Source organism: Tinamus guttatus, unplaced genomic scaffold, assembly GCF_059628265.1.
Source record: "Tinamus guttatus ecotype Peru unplaced genomic scaffold, ASM5962826v1 Tinamus_guttatus_pri_ptg000463l, whole genome shotgun sequence".
NCBI lineage: Eukaryota > Metazoa > Chordata > Aves > Tinamiformes > Tinamidae > Tinamus > Tinamus guttatus.
In genome coordinates, this window is record NW_028288997.1 from 177,295 (window position 1) to 198,786 (window position 21,492).

General features: G+C 68.7%; 2 protein-coding genes across 2 annotated transcripts; one reads left to right on the forward strand and one right to left on the reverse strand.

Annotated features, from left to right (window-relative positions):
- Positions 1-89: 89 nt before the first annotated feature.
- Positions 90-15,878, forward strand: HDAC5 (histone deacetylase 5). Its single transcript, XM_088532637.1, has 26 exons — positions 90-142; positions 1,706-1,780; positions 3,689-3,891; positions 4,579-4,714; positions 5,373-5,487; positions 5,568-5,695; positions 5,791-5,922; positions 5,989-6,101; positions 7,450-7,581; positions 8,134-8,350; positions 8,442-8,635; positions 9,081-9,356; positions 10,366-10,528; positions 11,499-11,632; positions 11,716-11,836; positions 11,929-11,978; positions 12,065-12,172; positions 12,817-12,872; positions 12,985-13,072; positions 13,144-13,263; positions 13,333-13,430; positions 13,500-13,618; positions 13,707-13,840; positions 14,014-14,098; positions 14,570-14,729; positions 15,751-15,878. The coding sequence occupies exons 1-26, from the start codon at positions 121-123 to the stop codon at positions 15,788-15,790; spliced, it is 3,219 nt and encodes a 1,072-aa protein (XP_088388763.1). The 5' UTR covers positions 90-120; the 3' UTR covers positions 15,791-15,878.
- A 2,443-nt stretch (positions 15,879-18,321) lies between these two features.
- On the reverse strand, positions 18,322-21,219 carry G6PC3 (glucose-6-phosphatase catalytic subunit 3). The gene is made up of 6 exons (XM_088532634.1): positions 21,002-21,219; positions 20,454-20,560; positions 19,408-19,498; positions 19,173-19,291; positions 18,737-18,878; positions 18,322-18,667 (listed from the first exon to the last, which is right to left on the reverse strand). The coding sequence occupies exons 1-6, from the start codon at positions 21,217-21,219 to the stop codon at positions 18,322-18,324; spliced, it is 1,023 nt and encodes a 340-aa protein (XP_088388760.1).
- Between the last annotated feature and the right edge of the window lie 273 nt (positions 21,220-21,492).

Genomic DNA, 21,492 nt, shown 5'->3' on the forward strand with positions numbered 1-21,492 from the left:
GCTTCCCGCAGGGCTCCTCGGGGAATGCGTGAGCGGCCCGGGCGGCGCTGAGCGCCCGTGGCTCCCCCGGACCTCCCCCCCACCACCGGACGCCTGGGCCCCTCCGCCTGCAGCGGCGCCATGAGCTCCCCCAGCGACGCAGGTGAGGCCGCCGAGCCCGCGCGCGCTCGTCGCACCGGTGACACCGGCCCCGCTGCAGCGCGGGGCTGGGGGTGCTGCACCGCGGATGCCCCCGCTGTGGGGGGGTCCCTGCATGTGCGGGGGCCCCCCCGGGGCGGCAGTTCCCCCGCACGGGTGCAGAGGCCGTGCACGCTCGCCGCACTGGTGATGCTCCACGTGTGCAGCCCCCTGCATCCACGCTGGCTCCACGCTCCCAAATTCCCCCCTGGAATGAGCCCGGTGCCGGATGGCAGCAACACGGGGCGCCCCCCGGCACCCTCCAGCCCCCCGCCTTTGCCCCCAGAGCTGCTGACGGCCCCGCTCCTTTTGGCACCCGTGATGAGCTGGGCAGGTCTCAGCCTGCTCCAGGGGGTCCCTGCGACTCCCGGCAGCCCCTTGTCCTCCCCTATTTTCAAATTTTTTTGGGGGGGGTCTCACCCCCCCCATGGGCCCCGGGGGGTCGGTGGCCGCGGCGGGGCCCGTCCCCGTGGCCTCGTGCCCGGTGGCAGCGCCAGGAATAGCTGCGCTGACGTCAAGCCCCAAAGCGCCCCAGCGGGCAGGGGGCCACGGCGGGGGGGGGAGCTGCCGGCCCATAAATATCCCGGCTATTAAAAGGCCGGGCTGGGATTAGCGCGCGGGAAAATAAACGTGGCTGCGGATGAGGGGGGGGCGCGCGGGCCCTGCGGGGACGGTGGCGGGACGCTCGGGGGGGACCTTGTCCCCGCGTTGTCCCCCCTCTGCAGCGCGAGCCGCGGCGCTGCCCCGGCCGAGCCGGTTCCCGTCGCCGATCCGGCGGGAAGCGGCTCCCGGCGCTGCGCTCCGTTCCCTGCATCCCCAGGGCGGCGGGGCGCCCGCAGCGGGATTTGAGGGGGGGGTCCCAGTTCCCGGTTCGGGGGGGGGGACAGGACTGTTGCTGAGCTCCGTTTTCCGTGGACAGGGGGTTAATCCCCCTTGGCGTAACCCGGATTTTATTCCAGGCCGCGCTGATGCGGATTAACGTCCTGAGCAATTAGGGTCTCCCGTGGGGCAGGGAGGAGGGCTAGGAGTGATTGGAGGGGGATTTTTAGGGGCTGGGGGTATCTGGGAGGGGTCCTGGTGGTTTTAGCCCTGCAGGGCGTTGGGGACCCCTTTGCGGTGGGTGCAACCCCAAACGTCAGTGACCTCAGGAGCGAAGAGCGCTGCCATTTCCCTTTATTTTTCATTTTTTGCAACGCGGCTGTATTTTGGGGGCGCGTTTTGCCGCGTCCCCGTCGCCCCCGGCCGCGTCCCCTTGCCGGTGGCTGCCGGTGGCATCGCGGCGGCGGCGGCGCGCGCGTCCCCGGGGCGCCGGGCCCGGCTCCCCTAGCACAGTGCCCTATTTATAGCTGGCTCCTCCCGTGCTCCGGCTATTTGCAGGCGCCCCGGGCACTCGGCGCCTGCCGGGGCGCCCAGCGCGGCACGCGCGTCCCCGCGGGCTCGCACGCTCGCACGCCGGGCATGCCGCGGGCGCCCGCGCTGCCCGCCATGCTGCAGACCATATACGAGACGGAGGGCGCTTTCCCCGCAGACGGCGCGGCCGCCCGCGAGCCCGCCCTGGAGCTCCTGTCCCGCGCGCAGCTCCGCGCCGCGCTCCCCGCCGCAGGTGAGTGACGAGGCCGGGGACGCTGCAGTGGGGACGCGGGTGTCCCCCGGCCCTGCCCGACGGGGCGTCCCTGCGGCTCCGGGTGCCGTCGGAAGGGACCCGGCGGGACAGCGTCCCGGGCGTTTGCAGCGGGACGGTGGCGCTCGGCGGTCCCCGCGGGGTCCCGTGCGGGACGGGGACGCGGTGCCGGAGCGCCGCGGGCGCTCGCGCCGGCTGCCAGCGCTAAGAATACCCGGCGGGTATTTTTAGCCCGGCTCCCTGAGCCGCTTATCTCTGCCAGGCGGTGCCGGCGCCCGCGGCCGTAATCCCGCTGCGGAGCGGGCGCCCGCGGGGCTGCTCCGGGATGGGGGTCCCGGTGCGTCCGCAGCTCCACGCGGTGAAGGGGGGGGTCCCCGGGCTGCCTTTGCTCCCGTTGGGGCTGGTTTTGGTGCCGGTCGGGGCCGCGCACGTGGTTGCGCGGAGCCCGGTGCCAGGCGGGAGCGACGTGGGGGGTGAAGCGGGTGCCCGTCCCTGGGGATGGTGGCACAGGTGTTGGTGGCAGCGCTGTCCCTTCTGGAGGGCACCCGGAGCTGCGGGGCCCCCATTAGGGTGCAGCCCCCGAGTCGCAAGCTGTGATTTTCTTAAGGGGCAACTGGGGAGATGCTGGGGCCGTGCGGGTGACACCGGCACCCTGGGTTGGGGACATGTGTGAGTCCACGGCAGAGGGGACTCTCCTTGCGTGGGGCAGCTCCCTCTCCTTGCACAAGCGCGTGCAAGCGTGCACGAGCGTGCACAGCGCGCCCAGCTCTCCTTGCACGGCTGCGCGCGGGGTCCCGGCGCTCCTTGCCGGGGACTTGCCCGTCCCGGCACCGCGGCGGCTCCCGCGCGGGTCCCCCCGTCCCCTCCCGGGCCGAGGGTCCCCGGGCCGCGGTGGCGGCGGCGGCGCGGGCGGGCGCGGGGCCAGGCAGCGTGGCAAGCGCGGGCCCTGCCAGCCCAAAGCCACTTCTGAGGCGCCCTAAGTGCATGTTTGCCCCGGCCCCCGCCCCTCCCGCGCTATTTATAGGCTGCCCCCGGGTGCCACCGCCCCCCCGGGCCCTCCCCTGTCCCCAAATGTCCCTGGGGGGCTGCTGGGGTGGGGGTCGGTACTGGGGGGACCGGGTGGTCCCGGGTGTTGGTTGGTGTTGGGGAAGGGGCTGGTTTGCACTGGGAGGGGGCGGCTTGGCCTGGGGGGGGGGGTCATTGGGGAAAGGGGGTTCATTAATATGGGGGGGTGGTTGGTGCTGCGGGGGGGGGACTGTCACCGGGGGGAAGGGGACCTGGGGAGGGGGTTGGTACTGGGTGTTGATGAGCGCTGGGGAGGGGACGGGCTGGTCCGGGGGGGGCGGTTGGCACTGGGGACGGGGCCCTGTTACCACGAGGGGGGCTGGTGGCACTGGGGGGGGCTGGCTGTGGCGGGGGGGGCGCCCTCGCCGCGCTCCTCGGCGGTGACGGTGACGTCGGGTCCGTCCCGGGCGCGCGTCAGCGCCCGCCGCGGGGGGGCCGGGGCGCATTCGCATGCGGCGCGCGCCCCCCGCCCCCGCCTTCCTGTTTGCACGGGGCCCCGGCGTCCGGGGGGAGATGGCGGCGAGGGGGGGCACTGCCCTGGCTGCCTGCGCCCACAAAAGGGGGTGGATGGGGGGCACTGAGCTGTGTCCGTCCATCTCCCCCCTCCTCCCCCCGGTCTGTATTTTGGATTGGGGTAGCTCCGGGGTCACTATGGGCTGCGGTGTCCTGGATGGGGGGGACACAAGGTAATGCTGGGGCGGGGGGAGACGGGCAGCTGCCTGGGGGCTCCTGGGCCCCTTAGAGCCGTCCGGAGCAACCCAGCAGCACGGGGGGCCCAGGCGTCCGAGGGGCCCAGGCGTCCGGGCTGACGGGGCCGTGCCGCAGGGCCGGAGGGGCCGGCGGAGGCGGGCGGCGAGCGGCGGGCGCCGGGGCTGGAGGCGGCGGCGCGCGAGCGGCAGCTGCAGCGCGAGCTCCTGGCGCTCAAGCAGCAGCAGCAGCTCCAGAAGCAGCTGCTCTTCGCCGAGTTCCAGAAGCAGCACGAGCACCTCACGCGCCAGCACGAGGTGCAGCTCCAGAAGCACCTCAAGGTGGGCACCGTGCGAGGCCCTGGGGTGTCCCTGTCCCAGCGGGAAGGGGCCCTGGGGTGTCCCTGTCCCAGCGGGATGGAGCCATGGGCAAGTTCATACTGCGCTGATAGAGCCCGGGGATGTCACATATTCCGGGGCGATAGAGCCCTGGGGATGGATAGGGAGTGATGGAGCCCTGGGGTGTCACTTATTTTGGGATGATGGGGACATATTCATCCTGGGGTGATGGACCGATGGAGCATCCCTTATCCAAGGGTGATGGAGCCATGGGGAGGGATTGGGGGAGAAGGAGCCATTGGAAATCATTATCCTGGGGGGTGATGGAGCCATGGGGCATGTTCATGCCAGGATGATGGAGCCCTGGGGAGGGATTGCGGGTGATGGGGGGCCTGGGGTGTTGCTCATCCCAGGGTGATGGAGCCCTGGGGAGGGATTGAGGGAGAAGGAGCCATTGGAAATCGTTATCCTGGGGGTGATGGAGCCATGGGGCATGTTCATCTTGGGGTGCCGCTTATCCAGGGTGCTGGAGCCCTGGGGAGGGACTGGGGGAGATGGAGCCCTGGAATATCGTATCCCCCAGGGCGATGGGGGCCCCGGGCGGGTTTGGAGCGCTGGGGTGTCCCGTAGCCGGGGGTGTCGGGGTCCCTGGGGGCGCGGGGGGCTGGAGCTGCCGCCCCGTCCCCGCAGCAGCAGCAGGAAGCGCTGGCTGCCCGGCGGCAGCAGGAGCTGGAGCAGCAGCGGCAGCGCGAGCGGCAGGAGGCCCTGGAGCAGCAGCGCCTGGAGCAGCTCCATGCCCTGCGCACCAAGGACAAGAGCCGCGAGAGTGAGCGGGGCCGGGGGGGGCACGTGGGGCTGGGGACACTGGGGGAGGATGGGAGCACAGGGTGACACTGGGTCCAGGGACGCTGCGGGGGGATAAGGGGGCTGGGGGGAAGGATGCGCGTCTGGGGTTATATAGGGTCTGGGGGCAGATATAGGAGAGGGATGATCAGATGGGGGATCCAGGGGCTGGGGTGGATGTGATCGCAGCGGGATGCAGGGGCTGGGGATGCACATCTGGAGTTATGTAGGGTCTGGGGTTATGTAGGGTCTGGGGTTATGTAGGGTCTGGGGCAGATAGAGGAGTGGGAAGGGGGTCAGAGAGAGGGAGCGGGCCCGGGGGGTGCACGTGGGGCTGGGGACACTGGGGGCGGATGGGAGCCCAGGGTGACACAGGGTCCAGGGGCGCTGGGGGGATAAGGAGGCTGGGAGGGGGATGTAGCGGGATATAGGATGCACATCTGGGGTTATATAGGGTCTGGGGGCAGATACAGGAGTGAGGCGAGGCGGAAAGGGGATCCAGGGGCTGGATGCGGGACCAGGGGGTAGAGGGCCCAGGGCCGGGGCCGCGTGTGGGTTTGGGGGGGGAGCTAGATTTAGGGGGTGGCCATGGGGACCGGTGCGTCCCGCCGTGTCCCAGCCCCGCTCCCTGCTGCCCCCAGGCGCCATCGCCAGCACCGAGGTGAAGCTGAAGCTCCAGGAGTTCCTGCTGAGCAAGACGAAGGAGCTGCCCGCCGGCACCCTCAACCATTCCCTCCCCCAGCACCCCAAATGTTGGTGAGTCCCCCCCCTCCCCGCAAAAAAACCAGCGAGGGGCCCAGGCGTCCGGGCAGGCTCGCTAACGCCGTCGCCCGCAGGGCTCACCATACCTCGTTGGACCAGAGTTCCCCTCCCCAGAGCGGCAGCCCGGGGACGCCGCCGTCCTACAAGCTCCCCGTCCTCGGCACCTACGACAGCAGGGACGACTTCCCGCTGCGCAAGACCGGTGGGTGAGACGAGTTGCGCAGGGCTCAGCCCGCGGGGGCCCCGGGGCCCGCGCCGGGGCTAACGCCGCTTCTCGTGCCCTCCCGGTGCCCGCAGCCTCCGAACCCAACCTGAAAGTGCGCTCGCGGTTAAAACAGAAGGTGGCCGAGCGCCGGAGCAGTCCCCTGCTGCGGAGGAAGGACGGCACCGTCATCAGCACCTTCAAGAAGCGCGCCATCGAGATCACAGGTGAGCGGCGCCGCGCGCGCCGCGCCGGGGAGCGGGGCCCGCCCGTGACACCCGCGTGTCCCGCAGTGTCCTCGGTGTGCAACAGCGCGCCGGGCTCCGGGCCCAGCTCGCCCAACAGCTCCAACAGCGCCATCGCCGAGAACGGCTTCACCGGCTCCGTCCCCAACATCCATGCCGAGGTGGGGACCCGCGCGCTCTGTCAGGGCCGCGCGTCGCGGGGCGGCGCGTCGCAGGGTGCAGGGGTGCGCTGGCAGCTTGCACGGGCTGTGCGTGCTTATAGCTTGCGTGGGGCACACGTGGGCATGCCTGCAGCTTGCTCGGATGGAGCATGCTTGTGCCTTGCATGGGGTGCATTTGTGCATGCTCGCCGTTTGCACGCACCGTGCACGTGCGTGCTTGCAGCTTGCATGCATCGTGCATGCTTACAGCTTGCGTGCAGAGCGTGTGCACATGCTTGCAACTTGCATGGACTGTGAACGCTAACAGCTTGCATAGAGCCCATGTGTGTATGTTTACAGCTTGTACATGCTGCATGTGCATGTTCACGGTTTGCATGGACCATGCATGCTTACAGCGTGCATAGGGTGCATTTGTGCGTGCTTAGAGCTTGCACGGAGCCCGTGTGTGCATGTTCACAGTTTGCATGGACCATGCATGCTTACAGCTTGCATGGGCTGCATTTGTGCGTGCTTAGAGCTTGCATGGAGCCCGTGTGTGCATGTTCACAGTTTGCATGGACCGTGCAGGCTTACAGCTTGCACGGGGTGCATTTGTGCATGCTTAGAGCTTGCACGGAGCCCGTGTGTGCATGTTCACAGTTTGCATGGACCATGCACGCTTACAGCTTGCATGGGCTGCATTTGTGCATGCTTAGAGCTTGCACGGAGCCCGTGTGTGCATGTTCACAGCTTGCACATGCTGCATGTGCAGGCTCACCATTTGCATGGACCGTGCACACTTAGAGCTTGCATAGGGTGCATTTGTGCATGCTTAGAGCTTGCACGGAGCCCGTGTGTGCATGTTCACAGTTTGCATGGACCATGCACGCTTACAGCTTGTATGGGGTGCATTTGTGCGTGCTTAGAGCTTGCATGGAGCCCGTGTGTGCATGTTCACAGCTTGCACGCACCATGCATGCTTACAGCTTGCGTGGGGTGCATTTGTGCATGCTTAGAGCTTGTATGGAGCCCGTGTGTGCATGTTCACAGCTTGCACGCACCGTGCATGCACACGCTCACCGTTTGCACGCTTGCAGCATGCACGGAGCCCACGTGCACGCTTGCAGCCTGCACGCAGCGTGGCCGCTCGGTCCCCTGGGCGCGCGGGGTGTGCGCTGCCCGCTCGCGGTGCCATCGGCCGCGCGCGCCGGTGTCACCTTGAGCGGCTCCGGTGCCGCAGAGCCGCCGCTGCCTCGCATCCCAATCAGCCGGCACCGCCGCGGGGAGGGGGGGCACCGGGACTGCGGCGCTGCCGGGGGGGGTCCGCGCTGTCCCCCCCCCCACCCCAATGCTCCTCCTGGCCCTGCAGCAGCTCCTGCCCCAGCACCGAGTCCTCACGCTGGACGGCGCCAGCCAGCTCAGCCTCTACACGTCCCCGTCCCTGCCCAACATCTCCCTGGGGCTGCAGGCCACCGTCACCGTGACCAACTCCCACCTCAACGTGAGTGTGGCCACCGGGGGGGTGGCGCGGGGGCACGGTGTTCTACACGGTCACCTGAGGCCTCTTTGCCCGTGGGGGCCTCGGGGCCTGTGGGGCTGAATTGGGGACCCACCTCCCCATGGGGGTTCTGTGGGGACCTGGTATCACATGGGGGTGACATGGGGACCGCTGATGCCATGGGGCTGCACTGGGGACCCAGCACTGCAGGTGGTGTCTCCTGGGGGTGACATGGGGACCCTGCACCCAACAAAGGTGGCACAGGGACCTGGTGTCCCTGGGGGTGGCATGGGGACCCTGCCCTCCATGGAGATGGCATGGGGACCGGGTGGTGTCTCCTGTGGGTGGCACGGGGACCCGGATTCCCATGGACTTGGCGTGGGGACCCTGCACCCAGCAGAGATGGCACCCGGTGTCCCTGGGGCTGGCACGGCAACCTGTATTCCCTGGCGTGCGGCCCCTGTGCCACACCGGGAGTGTCCCGAGGACACCAGGTGACACCCTCGGAGTACGGGGACACCCCACGGGGTCTCACAGCCGCCCCCCGTGCCGCAGGCGTCCCCCACGGTGCCGTCGGAGGCGGAGCGCCCGGCGGTGGCCGCGCTGCGCCCCGGCGCCGCGCTCACCGGCAAGTTCCTGAGCACCTCGTCCATCCCGGGCTGCCTGCTGGGGGTGGCCCTGGAGGGGGACGCGCCGGGGCCCGGCCCCGCGTCCCTGCTGCAGCACGTGCTGCTGCTGGAGCAAGCGCGCCAGCAGAGCACCCTCATCGCCGGTGAGTGCCCCCCGCGCCCCGCCGTCCCCTCCCGCCGCCGGAGCGGGCCCCGGCGTCCGGGGCGGCCGCGCTCACGGCGCTGCCTCCGCAGTGCCCCTGCACGGGCAGTCGCCGCTGGTGACGGGGGAGCGCGCGGGCGGCGCGCGGGCCGTGGGCAAGCTGCCGCGCCACCGGCCCCTGAGCCGCACGCAGTCGTCGCCGCTGCCCCAGAGCCCCCAGGCGCTGCCCCCCGGCGCCCTGCAGCACCATCTGCTCGAGAAGCAGCAGCAGGGACAGCTGGGCAAGGTGGGCACGCGGCGGGTGGCCGCGGCATGGGACGGCTGCGGGGTGATTGCGGGACAGGGGTTGGCACGGGGTGGCCATGGGATGGGGTGGCCGTGGAGTGACTGCAGTGCAAGGATGAGTACGGGGTTGGGCATGGGACAAGGTGGCTGTGGAGTGACTACAGGGCAGGGGCTGGCATGGGGTGGCTGTAGAATTGGGTGGCCATGGGGTGACCCTTGAGCAGGAGGGGGTATGGGGTGGCCATGAGACAGCCATGGGGCTGGTGTGTCACACCAAGAGGTGATATGTCACTGGGTTGAAAGGGGCAGGACCAGGGACCACCATGGGGCGAGTGCAGGACAGAGACTGGCTGGGGGGCAGCCGTGGGGCAAGGGGCAGCCGTGGGGTGGGCAGGGGCCGGCCGTGGGGCTCGGTGGCTCTCTGAGCAAGGCCGACCGTGCCCCAGCTCCTGTGCAAGCCGGGGGAGCTGGCGCGGCAGCCCAGCACCCACCCCGAGGAGACCGAGGAGGAGCTGACGGAGCAGCAGGAGCCGGCGCCGGACGCCGGGGCCCCCCCGGGACCCAGCCCGGGCCTGGCCTCGCCGGACGCCGGGGACCCCCCGGAGCCGCTGCAGGAGACCGAGGGCTGCGGGGCGCCCTGCGACGAGCTGGGTGACAGCGGGGACGAAGCCGAGGCCGCCGGCAGCCCTGATGTCACCGAGCTGGGTGTCACCTACAAGCAGGTAGGTCCTGCGGGGACCCTCGGTTCTGGAGGTGGCCAAAGGGGGGGGAGAGGCACCGCCGTGGCCCCGCTGTCACTGCAGCAGAACTGTCCCCTGCGCCACCTTTGCACACACGGGGCCCTCTTGCACGGGGCTCTCTTGCCCGCGCGGGTCCTGCCTGGCGCTGGCCCATCCGGGCGGCCCCCCTGTCCCCCCCGCGCGCTGCCGCAGCGATGACGGTGACTCGGAGGGGCCGTGACTCATCCCGCCCCCACGCCGGCCCCGCGGCTCCGCCGCCCCCGCGCCGGCCCCCCGCCCGCCCCGGCCCCCGCCGTGACTCATCCCCGCAGCCGCCACGGACGTGGCCGCCCCCCCCTCCCCGCTGCCGCCACCGGGGATGAGGACGGGGACCGGCCGGGCTGCGTGTGCCCTGTCCCGCACGCTGGGTGTCGGGTGTGCGGGACGCCCTGCGTGGCGGTGGCACGCGTGGCACGTGCATGCACGGTGCGTGTGGTGTGTGTGCATCGTGCATGCCTGTGCACGCATGGCTTGTTGGATGCGGTGTGTGCACATGGTGCGTGTGCATTGCACATAGTGCATGCACATGTGTTGCATGTGGCCCGTGCGTTGCACGGGGTGTGCGCACGCGTTGCACATGGCTCGTGTTTGTCGCACGTGGCTCATGCATATGGTGTCTGCGTGTGTGATGCACACGGTGCATGTGTGTGTGTGCATGTGTCTTGCCCGTGACTTGTGTGCATTGCACATGGTCTGCGCACACGTTTCCCGGCACCCGTGTGCACTGCATGTGCATGCACCTTGCACGGGGTTTATGCACGCTGCACATGGAGCACGCATGCACAATGCACACATTGCCCATTGTGCACGCGCGTTGCACGTGACCCGTGTGCATTGCACACGCTGCCCGGATACTGCACGGGGCTCATGCGCGCCACACGTGGTGCATGCACACGTGTTGCACGGGGCCTGCGCGCGTCGCACGCGCTGCCCTCAGTCGTCCCCCCTGCAGGTGTTTGCGGAGCCGCTGCAGCCGCTGCAGCTCTACCCGGCAGCGCCCCTGGGGCTGCTGACGCTGCCGCACGCGGCGCTCGGTCGCACTCAGTCGTCCCCTGCCAGCACCGGCCTCAAGCCCCCTGCGCCCGAGGCCCCCCCAAAGCACCTTTTCACTACAGGTACCTCCTGCTCCCCTGGGCTGTCCTGTCCCTGGTGGCCCCAAGGGTGGCCCTGTGCCGTGGGGCACCAAGAGCCCTTGGTTGGCCTCAGGGTGCCCCACGTTGTGGTGGCCCTGGGGGGATGCCTGTGAGGTGGCCCTGTCCTATGGGGTGCCCCATCCCTTGGGTGGCCTGGGGGTGGCCCTGTCCCATCGGGCACCCTGGTGTCACAAGGGTGTCCCTGTCCCATGGAATGTCCCAGTCCTGAGGGTGCCTCATCCTCTGGGTAGTCTGGGGGCCTCCCTGTCCCATGGGTGTCCCTGTGCCAGGGGGTGCTGCTCTCCTGCAGGGTGCCCCATCCTTTGGTGGGACCAGGGGTGCCTGTGTCCCATTGGGTGCCCCATCCCTTGGGTGTCCTGGAGACGTCCCTGTCCCATGAGGTGCCCCTGTCCCTTGGGGGTGCCGCTGTCCTGAGGTGCCCATGTCCCGTAGGGTCTTCCATCCCTTGGGTGCCCTGGGGACCTCCTTGTCCCATAGATACCCTTGTCCCATAGGGATGTCCATGGCTCATGACATGTCCCTGTCCCATAGGGTGCCCCATCCCTTGGGTGCCCTGGGGACCTCCTTGTCCCATAGGGATGCCCATGCCTCATGACATGTCCCTGTCCCATGGGGTGCCCCATCCCTTGGGCGCCCTGGGGACCTCCTTGTCCCATAGGGATGCCCATGCCTCATGACATGTCCCTGTCCCATGGGGTGCCCCATCCCTTGGGCGCCCTGGGGACCTCCTTGTCCCATAGGGATGCCCATGCCCCATGGTGCGTCCCTGTCCCATGGGGTGCCCTGGGGCCCCCAGTCCCTCAGGCTGCCCCATCCAAAGTGGACCGAGAGGTGCCCACGTCCCCCAGGGCCCTCCGTGCGCAGAAGCTGCCCCGTCCCTTGGGTGGGGGGACCCCGAGGACCCCGGCCCAGGTGTCATCCGCCCGCGCAGGCGTCGTCTACGACACGTTCATGCTGAAGCACCAGTGCGCGTGCGGCAACACCACGGTGCACCCCGAGCACGCCGGCCGCATCCAGAGCATCTGGTCCCGGCTGCAGGAGACGGGGCTGCTGGGCCAGTGCGAGGTGAGGGCGGCAGCGCCCGGTGCACCGGGGCTCTGCGCGGCGCGGGGGGTCCCCTCACTCTGCCCGTGTCCCCCCCGTCCCAGCGCATCCGGGGCCGCAAGGCGACGCTGGAGGAGATCCAGACGGTGCATTCGGAGCATCACGCGCTGCTCTACGGCACCAGCCCGCTCAACCGGCAGAAACTCGACAGCAAGAAGCTCCTGGGTAGGTGCCCGGGTGCCAAGGTCCCCCTGTGGACCCTCCTCCCTCTTGGGGACAGCGTGTGCCCCGTGTCACCGCGTGCTCTGCCCCCACAGGTCCCATCAGCCAGAAGACGTACGCGGTGCTGCCGTGCGGGGGCATCGGGGTGAGTGGCAGTGGCGGTGGCCGTGAGGGGCCGTCAGGATGGACCGGGTCCCTCTGATGTCCCCGCCACGCGCTGTCCCCGGGCAGGTGGACAGCGACACGGTGTGGAACGAGATGCACTCGTCGAGCGCCGTGCGCATGGCCGTGGGCTGCCTGGTGGAGCTGGCCTTCAAGGTGGCCGCCGGCGAGATCAAGGTGAGCGTGCGGCCGCGGGGAGCTGGCGCGAGCGCGCGTCCTTCCCTGCAGCCTGCGTGCACCCTGCGCTGCCCTGTGCACGCTGCTGCTTGTGCACGCCTGTGCGTGTGTGCATGGCGCTTGTGCACGCATCCCTGCGGGCCCCTGTGCACGCTCGTGTGTGTCCCCGCGCCTCTCGTGCACGCTTCCCTGGGTGCACGTGGTGGTCCTGCACGCTCGTGTGCGTGCACACTGCTCTTGTGCATGTGTTCCTGGGTGTGCATGATGTACGTGCTCATGTGCACTTTCTGCATGCTTCCATGGGTGCACGTGATGGTCATGTATGCTCATGTGTGCACACTGCTCTTGTGCATGCGTTCCTGGGTGTGCATGGTGTGCACGCTCATGTGTGCTCTTGTGCACGCCTCTCTGGGTGCACGTGGTGATCCTGCACGCTCGTGTGCGTGCACGCTGCTCTTGTGCATGTGTTCCTGGATGCACACAATGTGCGTGCTCATGTGCACTTTCTGCACGCTTCCATGGGTGCACGTGATGGTCTTGCATGCTCGTGTGCGTGCACGCTGCTCTTGTGCGTGTGTTCCTGGGTGTGCAAGATGTGCACGCTCATGTGCGCGCTTCCCACACGTGACCCTCTGTCCTTGCAGAACGGCTTCGCTGTCATCAGGCCCCCGGGCCACCACGCCGAGGAGTCCACGGCCATGTGAGTGGCAGGAGCCCCGGTGTCCTGCCGGGGCTGGCGCTGGCCTGGCGGGGGGGACACCCGGCCCTGCCTGCTGGGTCTCATCCCCCGTCCTGCTACCTCCTCTCACCAGGGGCTTCTGCTTCTTCAACTCGGTGGCCATCTCGGCCAAGCTGCTGCAGCAGAAGCTCAGCGTGGGCCGCATCCTCATCGTGGACTGGGTAAGGGACGTGGGGACAGCGCGGGGGACAGCGCGGGGACGCGGTGCTCACGGCGCTCCTCGCCCCGCCAGGACATCCACCACGGCAACGGCACCCAGCAGGCCTTCTACAGCGACCCGCACGTGCTCTACATCTCCCTGCACCGCTACGACAACGGCAACTTCTTCCCGGGCAGCGGGGCGCCCGAGGAGGTGAGCGCGGGGCGGCCCCGGCGGCGGCGGGCCCAGGCGTCCGGGGGGCTCACGCGCGGCTCTGCGCAGGTCGGCAGCGGCATGGGAGTGGGCTACAACATCAACATCGCCTGGACGGGCGGCGTGGACCCCCCCATCGGCGACGTCGAGTATCTCACCGCCTTCAGGTAGGGCCCGGCGGGGTCCCCGCGCGTCGCCCCGCGGCGCCGCCGGCCGCCCTGACGCGCTGTCCCCAGGACCGTGGTGATGCCCATCGCCAACGAGTTCTCGCCCGACGTGGTGCTCGTGTCCGCCGGCTTCGATGCCGTCGAGGGCCACCTGTCCCCCCTCGGCGGCTACTCTGTCACCGCCAAATGTGAGTGGGGGACGCGTCCCGGAGGGTGGCCGGGGGGGTTGTCCAGCCGCGCCGAGTCGCTTGTCACCGAGGCCCCCGTCTCGCCCAGGTTTCGGCCACTTGACCAAGCAGCTGATGAAGCTGGCGGGCGGGCGCGTGGTGCTGGCCCTGGAGGGGGGACACGACCTGACGGCCATCTGCGACGCCTCGGAGGCCTGCGTGTCCGCGCTGCTCGGCCTCGAGGTAGGGCCATCCCGCCGGGACGGCCCCCGTGTCCCCTGTCCCCAGCGGGCACCCTGCTCCCGGCCTCCGTTCCCCTGCGGCCGTCTTCAGCGCATGGGGGTTTGGTGGGTCTTGGCGCTGTCCTCCGGCTCTGATGGCTCCGGTTGTGTCCCCTCCTGTCCCCTCGCTGGCAGCTGGAGCCCCTGGACGCGTCGCTGCTGCAGCAGAAGCCCAATGTCAACGCGGTGGCCACGCTGGAGAAGGTCATTGAGATCCAGAGTGAGTGGCCGTGGCCGGGGGACGCGCTGCCCTGCTGGGGTCTGTCCCTGCCACGGGAGGGGGACACCAAGGGCAGGTTATCGAGTTTGGGGGATCCAGGGGGCTTTCAGGACTGTTTCTGCTGAGGGGCACCCATGGAGGTATCCTGAGTTGGGGGGTCCCTGGGGCTTGGGGGGCTCCCCTGGGTTTGGGGGTGTCCCTGGGTCACCCCTGCCAGGAGGGGACGTGCAGGGGACACTGATCCCCCCCTGCCAGGGGGCTGCACTGCCCATCCAGCGTCCCTGGGGTTTGGGGTTCCCTGTGGGTTCACCAGGGCTTGGGAGGTCCCCAGGTCACCCCTGCCAGGGGGGATCACGTCGGGGTCCCTGGGGGGGGGCTGCGCTGCCCATCCAGCGTCCCTGGGGTCTGGGGGTCCCCGGGGTGTCCCCGGGGTGTCCCCGGGGCGTCCCCGCGCTCAGCACTGGCACACAGGCAAGCACTGGGGCTCGCTGAAGCGCTCGGCGGCGGCCGTGGGCGTCTCGCTGCTCGAGGCGCAGCGCGGCGAGGCGGAGGAGGCCGAGACCGTGACCGCCATGGCCCTGCTCTCCGTGGGCGCCGAGCAGGCGCGGGGCGGTGGCGACCGCGGCGCCAGGTAGGGCCCCGCGCGTGGGCACGGAGCTGCACGCGGCCACCACCATCCCGTGGGGGCTCCCGTCCCACTGGGCTGGGCACGGAGCCGCACGCGACCACCGCGGTCCCATGGGGGTTCTCCCATCCCACCGACCTGGGCACGGAGCCGCACGCGGCCACCGCGTTCCCGTGGGGGGTTCCCATCCCACCAGGTTGTGCATGAAGCTGCATGCAGCTACCGTGTTCCCGTGGGGTTCCCGTCCCACTGACCTGGGCACGGAGCCACACGCGGCCACCGCGGTCCCATGGGGGTTCCCATCCCACCGATCTGTGCACGGAGCCGCACGCAGCTACCCCGTTCCCATGTGGGTTCCCATCCCACCGGGCTGTGCACGGAGCTGAATGCGCTCCCAAGGGGATGCCCTGTGGATCTCGGCCGTGCATGGAGCTGAACACACTCCCGCAGGGATACCCGTTTATCCAAGCTATGTATGAGGCTGCCCGTGCTCCCACGGGGATTCCCATCACTCTGGGCTGTGCATGGAGCTGCATGTGGCTGTCACATTCCCAGGAGGGCTCCTATCCCGCCAGGCTGTGCATGGAGCTGCATGCGCTTCCGTGGGGATGCCTCTTCCTCCAGACCATGTACGGAATTGCACATGGCCCTTGCATTCCCGTGGGGATGTTCCTTCCTCTGGATGGTGCATGAAGCTGTGCGCATTCCCATGGGGATGCTCCTTGTTCCAGCCCATGCACAGAGCCATGCGCTTTTCCATGGGGTTGCTCCTTGTTCCAGCCCATGCACGGAGCCATGCGCGTTCTCGGGGGGATACTCCTTGCTCCAGATGGTGCACGGAGCCGTGCGCATTCCCGTAGGGATGCTCCTTGCTCCAGCCCATGCACGGAGCCGTGCGCATTCCCATGGGGATGCTCCTTGATCCAGCCCATGCACGGAGCCATGCGCGTTCCCGTGGGGATGCCCATCACTCCGGGCCGTGCACGGAGCTGCATTCGCATCCCATGGGGATCCTCTCTGTCCCCAGGGCCGCGGAGGAGCCGATGGAGGCTGAGCCGGTGCTGTGACCTGCCGCATCCCCCCGGCTCCCCTCGCCCGGGGGCCTCGGCGGCACCCGCTGAATTTTATTTCCGTTCCTGAAAAGAAACACAGGCAGAGAGAGGGGTGAAAAGAGGAAAAAAAAAAAAAAAGCAGAAAAAAACAACAAAAAAAACACAAAACGGAAGGAAACGGGGAGGAAAACCAGAAGGAAAAAAAAAAAAAAAAAAAAAAGAGGAGAAATATTTTCTTTTTTTCTATTAAAAAGAGGAGAAAAAAAAAAAAACCCACGTCCTGTCGGACTCCAGCTCCACGCGGTGTTGCGGTCGTGTCTCTTGTGCAGCCTCCGGTTCCACCAGCATCCCCGCTCCCTTCGGTCCTCGCTGCCGTCGTCGTCGGGTCCTCACGTCCCTCCTGCCGCTTCCCCGGGCGCTTCCACGTTGCCCTTTGCTTTTCCCCCCGTCTCCCTTTTCCCCCCTCTCCGAACGCGACCCCCGGGGCTTCCTCCTTGCCCGCGTGTCTCCGCCGGGACGCAGCCCGACCCCTCCGGGCGCCGGGATGGATTCGTGCCTTTATTAAGTCATTTTTGTTAATGCCTTAATTTCCCTGTGATTTTATTTCTCTGGTTTCCCTCTTTGTTGGTCTTTTCTTTCCCCCCAACCCGTTCTGCGTTCCCGGTTCGGAGGGAGACACCAGTCGCGCGGGGGTGGCCCGGCCGTGTCCCCGCGTCCCCGTCGTGTCCGAGGGTCCTTTTTGGGGAAGGGGAGGGGGGTCGGGTCTTGCCCGGGGGCCTCGTCTTGCTGTAAATAACTGGGTTTCTCGTCTCGTGTGCACAGACCAGCGACGGATCCCGCCGTGTTTGTTGCCATGAAACTTTGTCCGTTCATATAAAAACAAAAAAAGAGGAAAAAAAAAAGACAAAAAAGTGGAAAAAAACAATTTCTTTTCCTGTTACTTCACCAGCTGAAGGGGACTTGGAGCAATTTTAGCTTTGAAAGAGAAAGGAGGGGAAAAAAAAAAACACACACACACATACAAATGTCATGAAACAAAGGTATATAATTTTATTACAGATGTATTATTTAATAGTATTTTTTTAATGGATTGCACCGGCCGCTGGTCCTTGGGGCGGGTGGCGGGGGGGTGGCGCTGTGTGACGGGTCAGCCCGGGGCGTTTGGGGACGGCCACCCCCCCATCCCCTTTACCGGGGGGTGACGAAGGGGACGGGGACCCTCCAGCACCGGGATTTGAACTTGGGGCTGGAGGATCCCAGCGCGGGACCCCCATGGGGCTGCCCCAAAGCTGGGGGGGGTCTTGGCCGCGTCCCCCCCGGTGCGGGAGGCTGAAATGACCCTTGGGGACACCCAGCGAAGGGGCCGTCCCCCCCCGCCGCCAGCCCCGGCCCCGTCCCGTCCGCCCGCTCGCGCGCTCGATATGGTCTGGAGTATTTTGTAATCTGTTACCCATGTTCGTCCTTGGATAAATAAACCTGTTTCTGGCAATAGCTGCCGGCGCCGCTTGCGTTGGGGGGCTCGAGGGGCCGGGGGGGACCAGGCGGCAGCCGCAGCCTGGGGGCTGCTCTCCCCCCGGCCCTGCTTGAAGGACGCGGGGATGGCGGGTGAGTAAAATACACTTTATTTGGTTGAAAAATGCCTTTATTTCATTGAAAATCGTCTTCAGTGGGTTGCAAGGTGCCTTCATTGGGTTGGAGGTGCAAGGGTGTCCCTAGCGCAGGGGACAAGCCTGGGACAGCTCCATGGTCCCGCAGTGGGAAGGGGGAGCGGGAAGCAGGTACGTCCCAACCTCGCTGTGACAGCCGGTGTCCTGGGACACGCGTCAGCCAACGCCGGCACCTCTGTCTCTGCAGCCCTCGTGGATCTCCCTCAGTCCTGCTGCCCCGGAGCAAGGAATCCAGCGGAGCGTGGGGTAAATAACCGGCTTTCTATCCCAAAACACAGGGGCGTGGATGCTCCTGCGCCCAGGAGCAGGATGGGGAGCAGCAGCGTGCAGAGCTGGGATGCCATCGGGATGGCTACTCGGAGTGGAGCTGGGATACCGTTGGGATGCCATTAGGATGGCTACTTGGAGCGGAGCCAGGATGCCGTCAGGATTCTGAGATGCCATTGGGATGGCTACTCGGAGTGGAGCCGGGATGCCGTTGGGATGTCGGGATGCTGTTGGGATGGCTACTCGCAGCAGAGCTGGGATGCCATCGGGATGGCTGCTCGGAGCGGAGCCGGGATGCCGTTGGGATGCCGGGATGCCGTCGGGATGGCTGCTTGGAGTGGAGCCGGGATGCTGTCGGGATGGCTGCTCGGAGTGGAGCCGGGATGCCGTTGGGAGGCCGGGATGCTGTCGGGATGGCTGCTTGGAGCGGAGCCGGGATGCCGTTGGGAGGCCGGGATGCTGTCGGGATGCCGGGATGCTGTCGGGATGGCTGCTCGGAGCGGAGCCGGGATGCTGTCGGGATGGCTGCTTGGAGTGGAGCCGGGATGCCGGGATGCTGTCGGGATGGCTGCTCGGAGCGGAGCCGGGATGCCCGGGATGCCGTCGGGACACCTACTCGGAGCGGGAGGCTCCGCGCGGGCGCGCGAGGCCGAGCACGAGCCGGGGCACGAGCGCGGCCACGAGCCAGGGCCCCGCGGCGTACTTGAGGAAGCTGGCGCCGTACCAGAGCGCGGGGCGCGCGGGCTGCGGCGCGAGGCTGTGCAGGACGCGCAGCGCCAGCAGCGCCAGCGCGGCGCAGGCCGCCCGCAGCCGCCGCGGCAGCCCCCGCGGCGCCGGCCCCGCCGCCAGCCCCAGCCCCAGGGCGCTGCCGGCGTCGCGGCACACGGAGGCGAAGGGCCGCGTGTCCAGGCGCAGCCACGAGGGCTCCGCGCACCACTTGGTGGCCAGGCGGATGGACCTGCGGGGACGGCGGGGACGTGAGCGGGCGCGGGGCCGGCCCGGCGCGCGGGCGGCGCGCGGCGCTCACCAGTCGATGTCGACGCCGGCGGCGGTCACGGCGCGGTGCAGCGCGGCGGCGCCCAGCAGCAAGGCCAGCGAGGTGCACGCGAAGAAGCGCGGCGAGCGCGCGGCCGGCGCGCGGCCCTGCAAGCCCCGGCCCAGGGCGGCTCCTGCGCGGTGGGGACCGGCCGGTCGGGGCGCGGGGACGGCCAGGAGGGCAGGGCCGGTCCCCAACGCACCCCCCGGCCACCGGGAGGGCAACGGGGGGGACTCTGGGTGCGCGCGGCGATGGGGAAATAGGTCCAAGACCCCGGAGTTGGGGACAAACGGGAGCAAAGGTGGCTTGTGCCAGGCCAGCGGGGAGCTCCCCGCCGCGCTGCGGGGCTGGCAAAGCCCTGGGGAGGGTCTCGGCAGGTCGCGGTGACGCCGCCAGCCCCGTGTCCCCGTGTCCCCCCGTCACTCACCCGCCACGATGCCCCCGAGCACCTGGTGGGGGAAGTGCGCGAGGACGAAGACCCGCGACAGCCCCACGGCCAGCAGCAGCAGCGCGTAGGCGGCGAAGGGGCTCAGCCTCAGCGCGGCGCTGCCGGGGAGGAGGGCGAGCGGTGACGGGGACACGCGGAGCGCTCCGGGGCACCGGGAGGTCTCGGTTTGGAGCGGGCCGCGGGTGCCGTTAGGTAGCCGGGAAGCGGGACTCACCTCCGGGAGCGGCTGGAGGCCAGCGCCGTCAGGGCGGACACGAGTGGCCACAGGGCCGCCCCCGTGATCATGCAGTGGCCGGAGGGGCTGCCTGCGGAGGGAAGCACTGAGCAACCCGGAGCGGGCCCTGCTGCAGGCGGCAGGAGAGCTGCACGGTTCCAAACTCAAGGCTGAATTAGGGGCCACGCGGCGTCACCCCAGGCTCAGCAAGGGCAGGACATCCCCAAGTTTAGCCCCGACTCGAGGCCGAGCTGCTTTTGCCCCCTCCTGGCTACGGAGCAAGAGCCAGGGCCAAAGCAAAGGGCTGGGCCTGGGGACACGGAGAAAGGGAGGCCAAGAGCGACTCCGGAAGGAGCCGGCGCTGCCTGCCCGGGAAAACGGGCCGGGAAAGGCGGGCGAGCGGAGAGGGCGCGGGAGGCTCCGTCGGCCGACGCTCCCGGGTCTCCCGGCCCCGGAGCCGCCCGCGCTCTTTCCGCCCTGCTCCCTGTGGCTGGAAAGCCGGGACGGGAGCTGCGCCCGGACGGGGCCTCGGCGCCGCCGGGGACGCGGTGGCCCCGTGTGACAGCCGCAGGGAGATGCCCTGGGGACGCCTGCAGCCGCCAGCCCCTCTCCTCCGGGCAGGCCCTGCTGCGTTCACTTGGGCAGCTGAAGGGAAAATTCCTGCTTTACAGACAGGAAAGCGGGGCGGGCGGCCAGGAAAGAAGGCGCAGCGCTCTCCGGAACGGCCGCGTTGCAGGAAGGGTCCTGCCAGCCTCTGGCAGCGCCGTCGTTACGGAGCTAAGTGCTGGCAACAGAACGTGCTGCAGGCACCTCGGCTCCAAAATCAGCCAGACCGAAAGCTTCCCTGGCCCTTTGGAGCAAGTGGAGAATCTCCCAGTGTCACCCTGTTATCCCGCGTGGCTTTAGCTCCGCGCGGTGCCTCGCTGCGTCAGTGCGAGGCCCCCGTGCTCTTGGCAGGGCTGGAGGGGGGTCCCCCCGAGCTGGGACCCCCCGTAGCTCTGCAGGGCTCTCTGGAGACGGGAGCTGAAGATTTTGGCCCAACTCACCTGGCCCCGTTTCGCAGGAGACGGGGAACTGCCGCACCGAGGGCGGCTGCTCCTCGAAGAGCCCCGATTCATGGACCCACCAGAACGGGCGCTCCCCGAACAGGAACCTGGCGGAGGGAGAACACACGGAGCAGAGCAGCTGCTGAGCAGAGCAGCCCGAAGCCTCTGCATCCAAGCGCCTCTCCCGCGGCAGAATTCCTTGGCTGCTACGGATTGGGCCATGGTGCCGCGGGAGAGCAGAGCCCGACAGAGCCAAGGGGGTGACAGGGATCCCGGATCTCATCTCCCTTCCCACTGCGGCACGGAGCAGCGGGGTAGGAGGGCAGGATCCCCGCGCTTCCCCGTGGCTCCGGCGCTTCCAGCTGCGCCTGGACACGTTTCCTCTGGCGAATGTGTCCCCCGGGGCGAGCTGAGCTGCAGAAACCCCGCGGCACCGGCCAGGCCAGGGCCTGCGGGTCGCTGAGCCCGCGAGCGCGTCCTGGCCCGTCCACGTGGTGTCCCCGAGCCCTCGGCGGGGAGCCCGGTGGCAACCCGGGCTCGCTGCTCACCATTTGGAGACCACGTTGAGCCACTCGGAGACCAGGCCGATCCACAGCACCGACACCCCCACCTTGCGGTCGAGAAAGTAGGCGAGGGGGAAGCAGACGGTGAAGACGCTTTTGGGATCGGCCAGGGAGGTCACGGAGAGCCAGAAGCGCTCCAGGCAGGGCGGCCCGGCCTGCAGCGCCTCGGCGAAGCGGATCCCGGCCGCGTGCAGCACGTCCATGGCGCCGGAGCGGGGACGGGGAGGGCGTCCGCGCGGCCGCCTCGAGGCCGGGCGCGCTCGTCACGCCGGGGCCGGCGGCTCCGCGCGGGCTCAAGGAGCCGCTCCGCTGCGTCCCTGCAAGGGTCCGAGAAGGAATATCAATATTAATGTCCCCCTCCGTTGTCACACGCAGTCCGGGGGCAGCCTGTGCTGGTGAGCGCGGGGGTGGCCCCAAGGACAGGAGGGGACAGAGAGGGACCCGGGTACAGGGACAGGAGGGGACGGGGGGTCCCC

Coding starts and splice junctions, on each gene's coding strand:
- G6PC3 (XM_088532634.1), bottom strand. CDS start 21,219: ATGGACGTGCTGCACGCGGCCGGGATCCGCTTCGCCGAGGCGCTGCAG. Junction 19,499..20,453: donor CTCCTGCGAAACGGGGCCAG/GTGAGTTGGGCC, acceptor TTCCCTCCGCAG/GCAGCCCCTCCGGCCACTGC. Junction 18,879..19,172: donor GCTCGGGGGCATCGTGGCGG/GTGAGTGACGGG, acceptor CCCACCGCGCAG/GAGCCGCCCTGGGCCGGGGC.
- HDAC5 (XM_088532637.1), top strand. CDS start 121: ATGAGCTCCCCCAGCGACGCAG. Junction 9,357..10,365: donor TGGGTGTCACCTACAAGCAG/GTAGGTCCTGCG, acceptor TCCCCCCTGCAG/GTGTTTGCGGAGCCGCTGCA. Junction 11,633..11,715: donor GGCTGCTGGGCCAGTGCGAG/GTGAGGGCGGCA, acceptor CCCCCGTCCCAG/CGCATCCGGGGCCGCAAGGC.